The sequence below is a fragment of the Rhopalosiphum maidis genome, chromosome 1 (assembly GCF_003676215.2).
Source record: "Rhopalosiphum maidis isolate BTI-1 chromosome 1, ASM367621v3, whole genome shotgun sequence".
In the NCBI taxonomy this organism is placed as follows: Eukaryota; Metazoa; Arthropoda; class Insecta; order Hemiptera; family Aphididae; genus Rhopalosiphum; species Rhopalosiphum maidis.
In genome coordinates, this window is record NC_040877.1 from 33,438,048 (window position 1) to 33,458,204 (window position 20,157).

The 20,157-nt window shown below is 25.2% G+C and overlaps 1 protein-coding gene across 3 annotated transcripts; it reads left to right on the top strand.

Moving 5' to 3' along the window:
• Positions 1 to 3,996: 3,996 nt before the first annotated feature.
• LOC113550663 (calcium uptake protein 3, mitochondrial) lies at positions 3,997 to 20,109 on the top strand. Of its 3 annotated transcripts, XM_026952634.1 has the most exons (11): positions 3,997 to 4,339; positions 10,092 to 10,236; positions 11,320 to 11,478; positions 11,572 to 11,654; positions 12,655 to 12,720; positions 17,412 to 17,501; positions 17,738 to 17,937; positions 18,781 to 18,909; positions 18,980 to 19,149; positions 19,522 to 19,679; positions 19,942 to 20,109. In XM_026952634.1, the coding sequence occupies exons 1-11, from the start codon at positions 4,130 to 4,132 to the stop codon at positions 20,011 to 20,013; spliced, it is 1,482 nt and encodes a 493-aa protein (XP_026808435.1). In that variant the 5' UTR covers positions 3,997 to 4,129; the 3' UTR covers positions 20,014 to 20,109. The 3 variants fall into 3 exon arrangements, with proteins under 3 accessions (XP_026808435.1, XP_026808436.1, XP_026808437.1); XM_026952635.1 differs by lacking the exon at positions 17,412 to 17,501 and having other exon boundaries at positions 3,998 to 4,339; XM_026952636.1 differs by lacking the exons at positions 12,655 to 12,720; positions 17,412 to 17,501 and having other exon boundaries at positions 3,998 to 4,339.
• The last annotated feature ends 48 nt before the right edge of the window (positions 20,110 to 20,157 follow it).

The following is a 20,157-nucleotide window of genomic DNA, read 5'->3' on the forward strand; positions in this document are numbered from 1 at the left end:
TTTTGATAACAATTTTAGGTTTGTCAAAAAATATTGAGTACAAAACCCTAGATAAGTTGTACATATACCAAGGTTATTTTATACATAAAAATATAAAAATATTGGAAATACATAGACCCAATTAACTGGAAAGTTAAAAGGAATTAACTGCGGTTGAATACTCCATTACTAGCCTATGCTGATGACGTCGTAATATTGGGTGAAAAAAAGCAAAACTTAAAAGCAATAGAATTGTTGATATAAAGCACCAATCATTAATAACAAGAATAAAACAAAATACATGCGCGATGACAGAAATAAACATCAGATGCAACAGGCAGTTAGTCCACAGATCGAAGGATATGTATTTAAAGAAATTAATAATTTTAAATATTTAGGTACCGTCTTAAAGTAATATGTATAAATATGATAATCATAAATAACTTAAAAAAACGCATCATATAGAAGAACAGAAATGTTTCTAAGCACTCTCAAGATTAATGGGGTCGAAGTTACTACCATAGAAATCAAAAGAGCAATTATGCAGAGTATTAGCCTTAGTCACACCAATGATAATGTACGAGTGTAAAATATAACTGACAACTTAGTGAGTTAGATAGCTCTAAACATCCAACATACTGCATTTGTGTACAATTTATTTGTTATGCGGTGTGATTTAAAAATAAATAAAATCATTTTACTATATTGTTTTTGAAATATAAATATATGAAACTAAAAAAAGAAAGGCAAGTAAGTAACCAATCAGCTAATGTATCTAGTATGCCGTATATATATCGCCATTGAGTAATGTAATGTAATAGTCACTGTAATGTTGTGTTAAATTTAAATTTAATGATACATTTTTACAATATACAAAAACTATTTTTGTAGTCAAGACTGTTGAGCTGTCTGGGTATAAAAGAACGTTTGGTGAAGAATCGTTTATTTTATACGTCAATATATAATTTCATAAAAATTTCAACTTCAAACGCTTATAAAAAAAATTATTAAAAATATTTAGACAGTCCTTTTTTTAAAAAATTGCAGTGCCTATTAACAACTTATAAGGAACTTGTATTAAAATTGTTAACTTTTTAACAGAGTAAAACTAATTATCAGCATTTATAGATACAAAAAATTAAAACAAATCAGACTAGATAAGATGATTTAACTTTTTTTATATTTTCGCAAATGTTTGTACTTTTTATCCGCCAATAATTTAATAAAGTAATGGAATTTTTTAATTTTTACCCTCTAAAAATATTAATTAGTTCCAATTTATCAACAGAAATCTCTATCAAAGTTGATAACCAGAGCATTTTTTTTTTATTAAAAAAGTGTCTACGGGCACAAAAATAAAAATACTCATCAAAACATTGTAAAATCAATAAAATCGTTGTCAAAATGTAACGTCAATAAAATTTAACTAAATAGAAATTAATATACAAGACATAGGTACATAATCAATAGTTTTAATCAAATTTAAATATACTAATTTATTATTTTATCTATGCTTATTAGTTATTACTATATCGATAATTAGAGGTATAATTTCTGATTTAAATTTAAAAGGTTAAAAATATTATTTATTTAAAATTACATAGATAAAAACTAAGTACTTAAATTATAAATTATACAATCTCATATCATATTCTTATCATTCAATTGAACAGGTTTATAGTTGTATACCTACCAATGTTACTTATTGGGATTATTTGGAGTTAATATAAAAATTAATTAATACACGTATTGCACGCTATTACTAATAACTAATAAACTGTATTATAATTTATAATACATATGTTACAGTGATTTTTTTTAAACATGAATGATAATTGACATTTTTATGATTAATTTAATATTTTTAAACATTATTTTGGTATTTACACATAATATTTATCAGGTAATCAAACTCTACTCTATCGACTGTGCATGACTGTATGCCATTATTTTAGACCATATAGGATATTTAAATTCGTAAATTAAAAAAAAAAAACAAGTTTCTTAAAATGATTTAAACAATTTCTATAGAAGATGTAATGAAATGACAAATGATCAAAAATATTTTTAAATATTAACATTTGTTAAAATATTAAGTACCTATTCTAGAATTATTTTAAATTGTATTTGTGTCTTTTTATTTGTATTATACATTTTAGTGTACTATTTCTCGCTCTTATTAAATGATTTGCATTTTTAAAAACATCTGGTAATCCTAAAATAAAGACTAATAAATTAGTGATGTCCTCTATTTTTACATATTAAATAATAATACTAGGTAGGCAATACGTATAAATTGATAATTAGCATCAACATTTTTAAAAAGGTACCTACTACGAATATTCTATTTATCTATTCAAAACATATAAAATCAGAAATTTAACCTTACACATATAATAACATCGATAGAATACTTTTAATACTAGATATTAATTAGTGATTGTGTTCTAGAAAATAATCTTAGACAGAAATAGGGGAAACATAAATATGTATCTACTTTAATTAGCTTTAAATATTGAGGGACGAGAGAAATGTATTGTTTTAATACAAAGAGACTTAATTTAATATTATTTTCCTATCGTATACAATCATATAGCTATCAAAAAATCTATTGTATTAAATGATTCCAATTGGTCTCAATAATTTTTCAAAGTATAAGGTAAAACTGATGCTAAACTGATGCAACTTTGATGCTTCATCAAACTATTTACAAGTTAGTAGTTACAGTTTACATTGTTTATAACTGTAATTAACATAAATTATAGTTATTAAAAATTAGTTTTGTAACAAAATCTACTTTGTTATATTATGTTATTGAAATTCTAAAAAACAATAATTGTAGTGTGTTGAAGTTATCACTAAAAAAATGTATTAGTATTTCTTGGACATTCCTAACATAATTTCTTAAATATATTGATTCTTATTATTGTATTATTACTTATTATTATAAACTTTAACTTTTCAACCTATTAGTTTTTTCTTTACATATGTATATAATATGGTTAATGTTTTGTGCAAAATAACTTGAAAATGTTTACTAAGTTCCTCTTAAATTTTTCTTGTACCCAAACCCATTATAAAATATCAAAAATAAATAGTCATACAATTTTTTTTTCTAGTGTTTAAAGTGCATAATAATGCAGATTATAAAATTATAATTTGTAGTTACAAATTTATAAGATATTTAATTTTGATACCAAAAGCTTGAAACATTGATCATTGATACAAGATTTCTAAAGTCGTAAGTTATTCTTGGAATTTTTTGTTTTTAGTGTTTAAAATATAAATGTTCTCGAAATATTAAAATGGAAATTAAAACGTAAAAAAAACAATTTCGCATCAAACTATTTAAAAAATAAATAAATAAAGATATTTAAATAGGTAGCTTAAAATTAATCTAAAGACATTTAGATTAACATACAAACCTAACCTAACCTTCTAAACTGTTCCTTTATTTGTCCTTTTTTTAAGAATTTCAATGAATATTATACAACAGTGGAATAGACTTATTAGTTATTAGGTATGCAGAATTGGTAAAAATTTCACTATAATTTTAGTTATTGCCGTATAGGTAGACTTATTACTTTAGTGGTGTTAAATAAGTAAGTATTATTATTATATATACCAATATACCTCAATTAGTCAATTACCATTATAACCAATATAAAATGTTTGCATGTATGATAACTGATATTAAATTATACGTGAACAAAATGTAACTCGACAACTGTCGACTCATCGACTGACACGTCACGTACTCCCTTCAGTCACTTGTGCCTAAATGTGTAGGGCTATAGCCTATAAGAATAGTAACAATAACACTATAACAATAATATTATAATTTATAGTAAAAAGTAAATTCTGTAAAGTATTTAACATCTCACTATCGCCATCTAGTAATTAGAATGTAACAAAATACTGGCAATACTGCCATATGTTTTATCATCATCATATCAGAAAACTTATCAATATGTCAACATAGATATAATATTATTATATGAACTATTTCAACTTATTATATATTATTTATTTGTTTTTTTTTAAATTTAGCAAACAAGAAAAATCAACTTATTTGTTTATAGTTATGACTTAATTGTTTGATTATAATTGTTGTATTAAGTATATTATAGTTTATAAACTTGCTAAAACGATGAATTCTTCTAAAGTCTTGAGATGTAGCATTCAGTTATCAAAGCTGTATAAAATCAATAGTATTCCTACTGGTCGTCGATTTTCTACGAATTCTCAACTATTACGGCAATATTCAAAGGTTGCTGGGATTGCAGGGGCAGGCGTTATAAGTATCATAGCATATGGGCTTACATCTGACTTCAAAGTGTATGCCTATTCAAAGAAAAATGTAAGTAAAACCAATAATAAATAATGTATTTCATTGGAGTTAAACATTTTGTGTAGAGATGATAAACCTTTGCTTAAAGCGGATACATCTACAAAATATTTTATTTTAATACACATTATCATATTATTCTATAAGAGGGCTATTGTACCAGAATATTTTTACTGTAGGGAATTATCTATAATAATCTAATTGACAATTATAAGATTTATCTACACAGTATGGGTTAAACTATACTTTTTTTTTATTTATCTACTTTAGTTATGTATAAAATATATAAATACATAAATTTAAATTACGATTCTATAATTTTAGGTAGCCACCAGGACTAACCATCATACCTAATGTATCTTAGAATTTGCCCACTCTTTAAATTTAAATTAGTCGAATACTAATATATAACTTCATTGGTGATCATTTGTTAAAAATTAATAAATATTCTACTACCAATTGCGATTGCTGGCGCGCCCATTATTTAAATCCGGTAAATAGTGTTAAACTATCAGGTCAATAATTTTATATAATAATATTTTTTAGTAATTATTATGAAATTACTTTAATTTGATGTCCCTGACATTCCTTCTTTCTCAAACCACTTATTTCTGCTTACCAATTCATTTTTAAAATTATTTTCTTATCTCACATTTTGGCTTTTAACTTTCTACAATATCAACCTCTTATTTTCTCATTTTCTCATCAATTCTTTTTTGTACTATATTTTAATATTTCCTTTATTAAACACTTGAGATTTTCAATCTAAGTCAAAAGCCCATTTGTCTGTAATATGATTGTGAAACTAAAATGTTATGACTTACACATTACTTAAAGAACAAAAAGAAACAACATTTTATACTAAAATCAAAATAAACATACTTACCTATCTATGTATTATTATATTGTTCTTTTATATATTTATAAAAACATAAATAAATAACAATGGCTTATATATGTCAACTTATTTTTAATTTGAATAGGATTATAATAGCTATTTATTTTTACACATTCATAATTTAACTTTATGTTCAACACCAATATAGTATTATTAATATATTGTATTCTACACTAGATAATGTTATTTATTATGTTATTAAATAATTACTAGACAATTTTTTAATGTAAATACATATTAATATGTTGTCAGTTGTATTTATTTAAATTTAAAACTATAATTGTATTAGGGTCGGGTTTTTTTTTAACTCACTCACTAGGACACAACTTTTTGAAATGTAATATTATAAAAAAAACCGGGATATTAACGTCTCGCTTTATAATAAAGCGGGATTTGGGACACCAAAAAAAAAAAAAAAAAAACAAATGAATTATAGGTAGGTATTTTCTATAATTTATACTTTTTAAAGAGTAGTTATAAAATCTAAAAACAAAAAAAAACATTTAAAAAACGCATACAAATCATGACATACGTGTCTTGCTAAGAATTCAAGCGGGATAAGTAAATACAAATTGGAAATGTTCAGTTAAATCGATACGTATCCCAAATTTAAATTATATTTTTTGTTAAAATTTAAAATTTTTTTATACTGTATTATAAATGAAGTTATAACTTATAAGAATAAAATTGATTAGTAATATGTATATAAATATTAGTACAGTATAATAAAATAATAGGTATTTCTAAACTATCTAATACAACTATAGATGGATGAGTAGATTCAATGTTTAATGTTTAAAAGATTTACAAGATATATAAGTACTGCAAAGCATGGCGACTATATAGCAATCATAGTTAAAAGTATTTTTTTCCCAAGATTTTAACTCGTCCAGTAAATATTAAATATTTACACATAATTAAAGATGACGATAACGATATAACAAAATCAGTATGCCACGGGTAAGAACAACTTTTGATTAACCAATGAAAAACAATGATGAAACAGCCGACAAAAATACCCTGTGGTGTCTCACCAACCAACCATTTATAACACTGATGTTATCTGAACTCGTCAAGTCTACCCCCTTGTCATCTTATTGTTCAATGTTTAGGCCTACTTACATAAATATAGTAAAACATAAAATTATTGGGTCCTGCCAGTACGTGAATAAAAAAATAAGTTTTAAGTCAAATTATACATTGAGATCGTTTATCTTAATTTTGTCTCGTGATGAAATTCATTCCATCATATAATTATATTTAATAATATGCTAAAACATGAAAATACTTAATAGAGTTTGTTTTTTCAATCTTTCATTTATTTATTATAAATCACATAATAAAATATGATTATCGATATGCCTAGTTCGTTTTAAATATTTTGTTATTGAACTGATAATTTATCTTAAAAATTTATTTTCAATGCATACAGATAATATAAAAATAATGAATTTAATGTTAAAAATAATAAACATAGGTAATATTATTATAATAGTGATTTATAAATAATGTAATAGGTACGATACTATTTATAATTCAGTCTATAGCAATAAAATATTATCTTCTTATATGTAATAGGTTTGCTAAAAATTTTTACCTATTTCTAAATTGTATATGTTTACGTCAGTATTATGGCAATATATTTACTGCCTTTATTTCTCAAAAATATTATAAGTATGTATGTTTACTACGTTCTACTAAGTAAGTGTTAGAATCGTACCTATCGTTTCGTTCCAGTCAAAAAATTTATTTTACGGTAGTTTCTGCTACAACGACTAAGATAAAATATTTGAGAACTCTAAAATGTAATATTTTGAAAAAAAATTGTATCAAAAAACATATTTCGAAATATAACTGATGATAAAGGCTGACAGACTGTTTTCATTCAGTATCGTTTTTCATTTACAATTATATATATCATTGAACTCAAATTTAACACACCCATAATAGTTTTTGGTATTTGATTTTATTACGCCCTTCCCTGATAAATTTCCTGTCGGCGTCTATGAATCAGAAATCAGACCAAATATAAAACAAGTAAAAATGTAATTTTGTAAAATATTATATATTATATTACTCTGTTTGATTTTTTTATTAATATAATGTTTTCTATAAATTCTTTTTTACATATTAACAAATCTTTCTATCATTTTAAACTTATTAAGATCAAAGGTTTAGCTTTATTGTTATTATTATTTATAGTCATTTATTTAAAAATTAAATATTTTATTGCCTTTAAGATAATCGTTGTAGGTTTTACATGTTTATTATGTCAAAGTCCAATAATTTACTGTTAATAATTAATTCAATTTAATAAAAAAACATTTCATTGGAAATATGGACTGTTATATTTATAAAAACCAAAAATTAGTAAAATAATATGTGACATAGGTCATAGATACCCGATGATTTTCTAATGAACTTTTACAAGTATAAAATTACTCGTCCTAAAAACTGAAAGTTACATCAATATTACAAATTAGTAAATTACCTATATCATTTTACTGTAACTATAATTATATACCTATGTAATTGCATATTATAATATAATGGTACTTTCAAATACGTATGTAGTATTTAGTATTACACAACACAACTGGAACCGAAGTACAATGTATACTTACTTATGTACCTACCTACATATGTTTTCCTTGAATAGTTGGATACCATCTAAAAATTTGTGAGATCGTAAATATTCATTGTTTTGAATGTTTAAATATGGCTTGGGTCTTTGAACAATAAAAATAACCCTTTGTTTTTCTCCTTAATAGTCTGATGTCTTTGCGATATCTTTTATTTTAACAGCCCATTAGATTTGTTTCCAAGATCGTAGTCGTGTGAAACTAAACATCACGTACATTTTGACATCATGATTGATTGTTCAATCAATCGTCAAGCTATATTTTTTAGTATAAAAGGGTTAAAGTGTTTAATTTAAACTATGCCTTGATAATTTATATACCCTTAATATTATTGTTCTTATCAAGAAGTTCTTAACTGTCGACTCTTCTTTATTGCCCATGTATTTTTTCGACTACATATAAGGGCGTTGAAAGGTGTCCGAGTACAGCTGTGTTTTTTCCCGAGGAAGTTTGATAGTCCATCTGTTTAACGCATTTGATGACAAACGCCTGGAATGACCCATGTGTGTGAAATAAAACCCAATGGAAAAGAAGGAAGAAATCGATCAATTTTGTTCTTGTGTTTGTATACAGCTATAATCTTAAAAATACTTTTTCGGGATAATAATTTGTTATTTTAGCAGCTGCTACGACTGCTATGAGGGTCTGCAATTACAGTTTTGGGGTAAACTATACTCGGACCTAACTTTTGCCCCTTTACGATCCTATTCAGTAGGTCTCATTATTGTCTTTTTGGTATATTAATAAATAATATAGAGTATTAAAAATGATTTGATCTATACTAATATGATTTATTTATTAATAATATTTTTACTAATACTAGTAATACATAAACATAATACTCGTATACATACATATATTGTAATATATTTTATTTTAATTCTGCAAGAGTCATCAAATTAAAAAGTAAAATAAATTTTAATTACAAATATGAATTTTTCTAATTAATTGTATTAAAGTAAGAAATATATGAGTTACATGTCAATTATCTTTTATAAAATAAAAAAATAGTATAGATTAGCGGTTCCCAACTCATGGGCTGCGAGCCATAGGTATAATATTAAATATTATGTATATTTAAAATAATATTATTACAGTAAGATCCCGTTACAACGAACTCCAGGGGACCAAATTTTTTTCGTTAGAACGGAAATTTCGTTGTTGGTATTCGTTGTAACGGGAATTTACTGTGTATATTTTTTGTTACATTTTTTATCATAATAATATTTTATTTCATAAGCCATTCTGGTTAAGTGTTCGAAAAGACTATCCAGCATTTGCTAAAATTGCACTGAGAAACTTGATGGGCTTTTCGACAACTTATCTATGTGAACATGCTTTTTCTACTTTAATTTATTTAAAAAATAAATTTAGGAATAAACTGAATGTTGAGAGTGATTCAAGACTAAAACTAATAAGTTTTAATCCAGATATTGACTTTTTCATGAAAAACAAGCAATGTCAAAAATCACATTAAATTGTTTATCTTGTGATAAAGTTGAATTAAGTTTTTTTTTTAATTTTTTTAATTTTTTATTCGTAATAACTATATATACAATGTATGTAATATATATTATATATTATAATTTTATGAAAACTTATATAAGTATGCTATGAGAGGGGGGGGGGCTCAAATTTTTTTTTACAAAATTAGTGGTCCGCGAAACTAAAAAGGTTGGGAACCGCTGGTATAGATCATCATCTAGTTCTAAAAACTACTACTTATTTTGGTATAATGTATAATAGTATATTGTTTCTTCCAGAAATGTTAAGCATTTTGGAATACTTATGTTACAATTACTATGATTTATAAAAATGTTCAATTAAATAATCTACTATATACTATAATGCTGATTAATAATAATTAATAAATACTGCGTGTTACATAAAACTTTCAAACTATCATTACAATTTTAAAAAAAAATGTTTTGTCAGAAAAATTCATCTTAAAATCATAAGGCCCTTAAATATTTTTTTCCAATCATTATTCTAGATTAGACAAAAGGATAATGTAGAATGTATACATAATATATAATAAATAATAATATATTATGTAAATTGTGAAATGTTTCTAGTTAAGTATATTTGTTAATAATTTATAATTATGATTTTCAATAATTTATATTTAAAATATACATATTTACTTTTTAATTACCTATTAAATATATGTATATTGTTGTTGATAATCAAATTGGTAAAATTATAAAATTTATTTACATTATAGAGAGAAAATGACGAATATCTAAGTGGTCTACACTTGACATCACGCGAGAAACGTTTCATTAAGTTCGCTTCAGTTGAATATCATGGACAACTTTATATGACTCCACAAGACTTTTTAGAATCATTCGTCGACGAGCAGCCTAGAGGTATAAACAAATCAACTACTTACAAAATTATAAGATTATTTCACAAACTTTTAAATAAAATCTGTACTAATATTTATTATAAAGCTAAGGAGAAACTACTGAACCGATTTCAATAAATTTATATGAATTGGATTCACTGAAACCTAGGGGTTTTTAACACGTTATAACGATCGTATGTCAACATACTTTTACACGAGGGTACATTAAAAATAACCGATTTCAACTATACTTGACATGCAGTCTATATTATTAAATGGCTATTCCTGATACTTTTTTCTAACAATTATACAAATTATATATAGTTTTATTCAATACATATTTCTGGAAAAAATACGTGTTGGTAATGATAATAAAAATATAACGAAACGGCAACGACATATCGAACGTAGCTAATCACCATGATAAAGTTCCAATATTGTGTGTTTTCGTGAAACAACTGACGCCGTAATGCTACTGCCAGATCGACTCGCCTAGTCGCCTGTAATCCAAATTATTCGTGGCACATAAAATTTAATCTGGTTTTTAGTGCACATAGCCATCTAATCTATCCACCGTATACCCTAAATAACAAAATAAATTTATCCGTGGCTGCACGTCATCCGCATTCTGGGTACACCGTTTTCCAAACAATCAACGCGACCAGAGACAGTTCCGCTATAAGCGCCTTGTCATCGGTCATTACACTGCCGTATACATGTTTATCACGTTTATACGTGATTTAATAGTATTTTTATTAGAAGTACAGCATATTGAATACATTTTTGGCAAATACATGACATATTTTATGTTATTAATTAATAATTATTATAATATTATATCACATATTGTGGTTATTAACTTATAAAGTCATAAGACAATACCGCAAATACCAAACAATGCTAAATGTTAATAGAATCGTAGAATTTAAACAACTTAAAATTTGTCTAAATATTTAGAAAATGTCATTATGTATAGAATATAATAATTAACGCAATGGTGAACAATTTCAAGTCCCTATGATTAATATTTTTTATTCAGACTATATTCGTTGGCGGAAAACCATTATTTTTCATAATACTTTATATTTAAATATTTGTTTTCTAGCTCGACTTCAGAGACATTTAATGGTAGATAAGGATTTGGAGGAAATTCGTGATAAAGTGCCTGGACTAAAAAAGGGATCTTCACAACTTTTTCGAACACTCCGAGACAAAGGAATCATATCTTATACAGAATATTTGTTTTTATTATCCGTGTTAACCAGTAAGTGAATCAAAATGATTATATTTAAAATATTTCCGATTCGACATCATATTTTATACTTATTATTGTGAATTTGAAACCATTTGCTTACAGAACCACAGAGTGGATTTCGTATAGCATTTAATATGTTTGATACAGATGGTAACCATAAGGTAGACAAAAATGAATTTCTGGTGGTAAGAATAATATACCTACCGTAATCACAATCTCTTATTAATTATTGTACGTAATATAGTTCCTATAAGTATTTTATTTTTAATAATACAGTAATACAAAGATTAAACTTATTCAGATTTTAATTTTTCAATTTACTACAAATAATTTATCAATATATTTAATACGTAATCATGTTATAATAATTATCAGTGTTCGACGTCTTACTGTATTTTTAAATTATTGAGTATACATTTATACCATCCTGCATGTTTTCACCATTTTGAATTTTCATTTATATATTTTTATTTTTATAATTTCTGGACGTATAAACTACTTCCCTTATTGTAGTTTAACGTTCATATTGCATGTATAGATATATAGGTAGGTATGTATTTTATCTTAGAATCTAAGAATACAAAATTACGTATGTATTACCTACCATTTTCAAACTAAAATAATTTTTTTTTCACCTTAGTGGCGTCATTTAAATTTTATTTTTAATGCACATATTCGTATACACCTCGCAAACCATGCCTGGAATTTATCCATTTTTCAAGCCAACCAATTAAAGAATTGGGTCAAATCACGATAATATTGGATTTTAAATACACTAGTATTTACCTTGCGGGATCCAAATGATGCCACTGTTTCACCCTAGAAGCTAATTAAAATGAGTTCAATACCTCAATTTTTGGTACACCTATTTCATTTTAGTTCTTTTGTGTTTAAATATAAATCTTTCAGTTCGTTCGATTTCATTGAACAAATTTTCTACAAACAACAATAAATAAGTTAAGTGTTTCGTATTTATTTATTTATTTATCATGTCAACCATATTTGAATTAAGTATTTGTTTAGAACGCGATATTCGATCGTATAATAAATAAAGGTTCAGTTTTTGGTGTTATTTTATTATCACTAAATATTTGTCGTTTTAAAAAAATATTGGGTTTTTAATGTCGTTGTTCAATGTAATTTTTCACATTACTTTTATTTTATTATTTATTTTATGTTTATCAGATAACACGGCTCCTAGCTGGAAAACCAGCCTTCAGAATAGATCTTAATAAACATGCTAAAGAAATTGTGAGTGAGTTGTCTATAATATGGTTATTTATTTATTATACTTTTTAAATACGGATAATAGGGTGGCCCTTTGGTATTAGTACTTTGTAATAATTAAGATTGAATTCCATCATGGAACATTATATAATACCTAATTAAAGATTTGTTATATTTTGTCTGAATTTAAAGTAAATCAAATATTTAAAAACCAACTTAAAATTAATCTATTTGATATTTGGCATCTAGCATAAATATTTAAGATACCATTTATATTATTAAACAATGACACATAGTGCACACATAGTTGTAACTTATAATAAATTATTATTACTACCTATTTATACCGAGATATTTTGCGTATACCCGCAAAGCCTTATACTATTATCATTCAAATTGGTGTTTATTCTACTAAAAAGTTTAAATGAAATTCAGGAAATATTGATTAAAATCCAAAAACAACTAATACTATTTCAAAGTATATAATATATCGTGTGTACCTATTTGAATGTTTTGACCCTAATTATTATTTACTAAACATTATCATTTACCAAATATTAATAATGAAATCATGATTCTATTTTCTATTACTTATATCTACAACAATAAATGAAATAATAATCAATATGTTTCATTGTTTCAATACAGAAAAATAGATTATTTAATTAGTTAGTAATTATGATTTATTTTAATTCAAAAAAATTATTCTAAGATTTCATGAATTTGTTCATTGAATCATTTTTACTTCTTTTCACAATTATTGTATTTTGATATTAATTATTATTAATTTTTAATAAAAAAATTAAATCAAACGTTTAAAGCGTTGAACTATATTTTTTAAATAACGAAAGTAAACAAAAAGTAAACAAAAAAAAAAAATAACAAAAACAACCCAAACATAAAAATATCAAAAAAACATTTTTTGCATGCACCAATAAAACAGAAACTAAACTTTCCCAACTCAGAAAAATCTCCCAAAACATAAAAGAATTATAAAAAAATGTATAAATAAAAATATAGTTATAGGTATATAAACAAAATAAAAAATATACCTTTTTATACTTTGTTTTATTTATTTAAATGCAATTTAGATAAATATATTTAAAATTAAAATTATTATTGATCTTAATTTTTAAACCATATTTTGTAAAAATTGGTGGGAAAGAATACTAGTATTATATTATAATATACCTACTTTGAATTTCGAACAGATTCTAATTTATTTTTATTTTGACATTATTTTGTATTAATTCAGGATCATGATGTGGTATGATGTTTCAGTATTAATATGTATATACATAATATATTATATAATATTACCTGTACACTGGCATATTCATACAAGCATGAAATAAATTAGTTTTAGGTTGTCTAGTAATATATAATTAATATTATAACTTTAACGTGTATATTATTTTATTTAGTCACTAATACTTTTATTAATATATTAATTACCAACCACTAATAGTAAATTACGATAACACCGATCTACATATTATGTTTTTAAACATTATTTATGAGGTTACCTGGGCATTTGAATGTGTTGTCTCTGTTTTACAAATGTACAATATAGATAAATTTACGTTCACAATAATCCATTTTATTCTGTTATATTTAAATTAAAGTAATTAATTGACTCATTAAATAATTTAAAAGTATGATTATTATCCAGGGAATTACGAATTTATTTATTTTTACATACAAATTGAGTTATGAGCATTTTTAAATGACCATATCTTGCTTTAAAATTAAAATATTAATAAAAGCCTCAAAAGCCAGAGATTCCATAGATAATTATCTTACCTACCTTTAAATTATATAATATATTAATTCACCCTTCTTTAAGTATAAAAATGTTCTATTTTGTTCGTCTGTAAGACGAATACAACATATACGTGGCATCCTATACGCCAATCAAAATTAAGTCGTGATAAAGTACGTAAGTGGTGATTATATATAATAGTTATTTTTCTTCTTTACATTTCTCAAACTTTTTAATAAATAAAATGTACAGTTTTCCTGCAACGCCTGAACAAAGGTCTAGGATATGGTCAGCATTAATAAACTGCCTTAGACACAATGCTATTCTACTATCTAACACTGCAGGGAAACTGCGTATCTTTACATTATTGCATGTAGTTACATTTAAAAAAAAATTCAAATTTTTCAATTTTATTAGATGTTTTAATGTTACTTAATGATAGCCTTTTTTTTAATTAATTTTTTTTCATAAAAATTAAGTAAATATCAAATATTGAAGTAATATTTTATTTATTTATAAGCATTTAATATTTAAATTTTAAAAAATAAATAATTACTAGAATACATCGTTGATGTGGTTGGTACTGTATATGACTTTTTAAACTTCAACTGCGTGGGTACCGAGTACCTATACTCAATAATGACAAAAATATTATTTTTCTATAATCGAAATTTGTAAAATAAAATCGCATGAAAACTAAATTAATATCATGCTTTCTTTGTTGCTTGTATTTTGTCTATATCTGAATCGTTTATTTGAATGTCTTGTACTAGTTATAATTCTGTTGTTCCTATTAATCCTATTTATAACCTATCGCCTAACAAATATTCTCACATACTTTACAATAACAAAGATCATACATTAATCATCTATTATACGAATAGCTAAACAATGTTCGTCTAACTTGTCTATTTGTTCATGGTTGGTCGGACTTAATTTGTACGCTTTTGTAACATAACTAAAAATATGTGCGATTAAATTATAAAATAACGCATAGGTACTTACATCAAATACGAGCAAAGTGGATTATTTAATTATTGTTCAGAACATATATTATTAAGCAACAACTAATAACTAATTATTTTACTAATATATGCTTTATGAGTTTTCATAACTAATTCATATACGTGTGGCTACGTATTTTATGATACATAAATATTATATCGGTAATATTCAGTAGATACCTATAGTTAAAATATTAAAATTATGTTTATATAGGTATTTGATAAAATAGCTGTCTTTGAATATGCTGCCGTTAACTTTCAATAATTTTAGCCTATCGGTGATAGCAGTTGACATAATATATACTATATATTATAGTTACGCTCTGTCCAAGCTAAAAATTACAAAAATAATGGAAGAATACTTTCGGAACCCATGGATTCGTGGATTATGTATAAAGAAGATTTGGAAAAAAACCAAAGCTCAATATTTTTTAATAAATAAAGGAAACAACAACTTTACATTCAATAATTGAGATTGGGTCAATGGTCTACTCTAATGAATAGACTATTTATAATAATCTCTCTCAAATAGGATATTTTCATTAAGTGCAAAGAATGATTGATTAATCGTAACGAGAATTTGGTCGATCCTTAAAATAAATATCACCACACCAGAATTAATCAGGTATTAATTGTACATACAACTTTTTTTTGAAATTTAAAACTTTAAATTTATAATTAATTTGTTTATTTAAACAAATCATATCGCTACACCCGAACGTGTTGTCTCCGTCTTACAAATGTAAAATATAGTAAAAACTGCTTTGAGCGGCAAAGAACCGAGAAGGATACAATCATAACTAAGAAATTAAATTTTGACCACATAAAAAGGATAATTTTGGCTGTGAAATATCGTTTTTATTTTTTCGATATCGAAACAAAAAAAATTATTCAAGTTTGAAATAATGGATTTTGAAACAATAAGAACTTTTTTCGTATAAGTGATGTCAAAAAAATAGAAACGATATTTCATAGATAATGCTCTCAACTATATATTGTATATCAATTTGGAGTTTTAAGTGTTTTAACTATCACTACCTACTGCAGATTGAGTGGTTCTATCAGCGCAAAACAGTTTTTGCTATATCTTACATTTGTAAGACGGTGACTATACATGCGAGTGTATCGTCCTCTTAATACACAAAAAGACCTACTTTATTTATTCTTGAGGGACAATTGTTTTTAATAATTATATTTACTTTGGACTTTGGAGTAGTTTATAGACGACGGTTTAAAAAACTATTTGATTTTAATTGTTTGAACGATGATTTTTAAAACTCAAAAATATAATTATTTTTTTTGTATTATTTGTAATTAATTGTTACTATAAGACTAAATATATTTAAAAATTATCTTATTATTTATAGCTTTATAAGTATCTAAAGTTTACTAGAGTCTAGTAGGTCTAGGTACTTGGTCTAGAGTAGTAGACCAACATTTTGCGGTGTATCTCCGTTTCACTTCACTCCGCTCACCTAAACTCTGTATACTTATAACAGTTATAACTCATAAACTACTCGGTCGGATTTCGATTTGTATGTATCGAAATACTTCAAAAATATTCCATTTTAAAATATGATATTAAAAATGTATAATGTCTTTCAAAAAATTAAATACTAAAAAATTACAATAAAAATATAATTAAAAAAAAAAGAATGTTTTAATACGACTGCAAATTATACAAAAAAAATATTTTCAAAAACATTAGTAGATTTTGAAATAACTAGTGTTGTTTAATAAAATGAATACATAGTAGGTAGGTAGGTACATTTTTATGAATTGTGATACACCGACACAGCGTCGCCGTATTTGTCTACCCTATTATCCTGCAAAGTAAATGTTAATAATAATGGAAATCGTGACAAAGCTGGTAAAGGGTACAAAATGTTACGTGGCTTAATTAAAAAAAAACTGAGCGGGCGTTTTGTTATATAAATGTGATATTACAGTTGTCCCAATTATCTACGAAACAAGTCGCTGTCAGTCAACGAGTGCCGGACGAAGATTCAAACATCATTAACCGCGCTGCTGATGATTTGGTCGGTTTATCTTATTGTTTACGTATTTATTTGCTTTGCTTTATACACACACATATGTCTATAATGTGTACATTTTATGTTTGCGTGTTGCGCTTACGACTTTTTTTTTATTTATCCACAAAATATTTTTTGTTTAATAAACGTACACATTTGCGATTCTACAACTTATATTTACTTAATAATACGTACTAACTCGATAAGGAGTGTATGATTGACATTTTACATTTGTCGATTAGATGGAAAAAATCTTCAGCCAGTCTTGGAAAGACAAACACGGCGTGGAAGACGGCAAGTCTGACACAAATAAAATAGACGCCGACGATTTTGTGGATGACGCTCAGGGTCTACAAAAGAAGCATTTAGTCGATACTACATTGATCGTTCATTTTTTCGGCAAAAAAGGAGACAACGTGCTACTGTACGAAGACTTCAGAAAGTAATAATTATTCCATTATTATTTATTGACTTATTGCAGTATACACAATCATCATTGCGGTGTTGTAGTGCATATAAATAAATAAGATTATTAAATGAAATAAAAGGCTTTAAATAGTTTAAATTCGTTTTTCTCGTAGATTGTGTTAGGCACATGTGTATATAATCTTCCCACAGTATTCGTATATCAATCGGACGCTATTCTAACGATTCTGGTAAGAATAAGTTGGTTCACTATCAAGATATTTTGAACAACCAAGTGCTTTAATAAATCACTGGTGGACGTTTTCTTTTTTTTGGGGGGGGGGAAGAGTTGAGAGAAGTCATTTCATTACTGTTTTTATTTTATATGTTTCATTCCTTATTTTGTTTCTATTTTGAAAGTAATGTATGTTATAGCACAAGTATATATTTAATTTTCTGTCAGAAATTACCCTCTTAGTTAATGATAGAAGTATTTTTTCTGTTTAAAAACATGAGGAATAAAAAAATCAACATAAATCATTATAAAACCAATTCATTCATTTATTTACTAAAAACTTGGAAAATGTAAAAACTACGTTTTATCTATATCTAGTTGACATTTGTACTAAAAAAAATTATATAAACATTAAATATATACTCAAAAAGTATATTATTTTTTAAAGGAAAGTACAGGTAAACTGGATAGTATTATTATTATACTTTACTAGCTAGTACCTATTACAATGGACATTTTATTCTTCTCTCCACTTATTTTGAACTACATTGACCACAATCAATAACCTAATAATCAAATTTATTCAAATAACAAATATCAAACACATCTATAAGTGATGATACAATGGTAGTAACTGTTTGTTAGTTTTATGGAAAATCTACAAACTGAAGTACTTGAAATGGAATTCCAACAATTTGCCAAAGGAGGAGATACTATTAGTGAAATGGATTTTGCCAAAATATTATTGAGATACACCCACTTGGATACAAATCTGTAAGTTTTTTCAATTTAATTTACGCATTTTTAACAACTTTTATAATTTGAAAATGTACATTTGAAATAGGTGTGATACCTACTTGGACCGATTGTTAGAGAGAATCAAAATGGACAAAGGTATACCACCAGGCATTTCATTTGACGAGTTTAAAGTGTTTTGTCAATTCTTAAATAATTTGGAGGACTTTACTATTGCTATGAGAATGTATACGCTAGCCGATCACCCGATATCTAAAGGTAATAACTAATAAAGAATTAATAACCGACCAGCACAAACAACTAATAAAAATTAAAAATGTAGTGGGGACTACTGTTGCTCAATTTATTAAAAATATACATTTAATAGAAGTTATGAAATAATGTAATTTTTTAGTGTGATTTGATTTATTGTGACACTTGTTTTTAATTTGCTTTTATTGTACCTACAAATTATATTTTCCAATTATTATAGTTTAAACAATAATATTATCAATCATTTTATTTTTACTTGAGAAACTCAGATAAATTCCAATTGCTTAACGCTGATCAAAATTTAGATATACAAACTACATTTTTAATTTATACATTTTTATATTAGCCTTTGAAACAATATTGTACTTTACTTTGCAGATGAATTTCATAGAGCTGTCAAGATATGTACTGGGACCAGTTTAAGCAAGCATCTTGTGCATACCGTCTTTGCCATATTTGATGAAGATGGTGATGGTCAGTTGAGTTATAGAGAGTTTATTGCCATTATGAAGGACCGCCTGAATAGAGGATTCAAGGTACCAATTTCCTATAATATTTTATTCTACTATTGATTATAGTAATTAAAATATCAATAAAATCATTCTATCATCATTCTTCAATAACTTATGAAAAACCCGCATTAGATAAATCAATAACACAATTTTTATGAAAACCCTTATTTGAATAAATGAACATTAATTAAAATTAATATTCCATAACCATATTATATTTTTTAGACAAACATATTAAAATATTAATATATTTTAATAATTTATGTTGGCACTTTTTTTGTTCTAGTCATACACAAAAAATGAAGGATGGGATGCATTCAAAATCTGTTTAAAACATGAAATTAAAACTCCTAATTAATAATAACCTCTTGTTTAAATTAATTAAATTTTATTAAATTGTTGTTTTTTTGTTTATTATTATTAATTGAGTAACTTGTTTGTTTTTTCAATACATAATTATAATAGCTACATTTTACTATTTTATGTTGATATGACTAATGAA

Coding starts and splice junctions, on each gene's coding strand:
- LOC113550663 (XM_026952634.1), top strand. CDS start 4,130: ATGAATTCTTCTAAAGTCTTGAGATGTAGCATTCAGTTATCAAAGCTG. Junction 10,237..11,319: donor CGTCGACGAGCAGCCTAGAG/GTATAAACAAAT, acceptor TTTGTTTTCTAG/CTCGACTTCAGAGACATTTA. Junction 12,721..17,411: donor ATAAACATGCTAAAGAAATT/GTGAGTGAGTTG, acceptor GTGATATTACAG/TTGTCCCAATTATCTACGAA.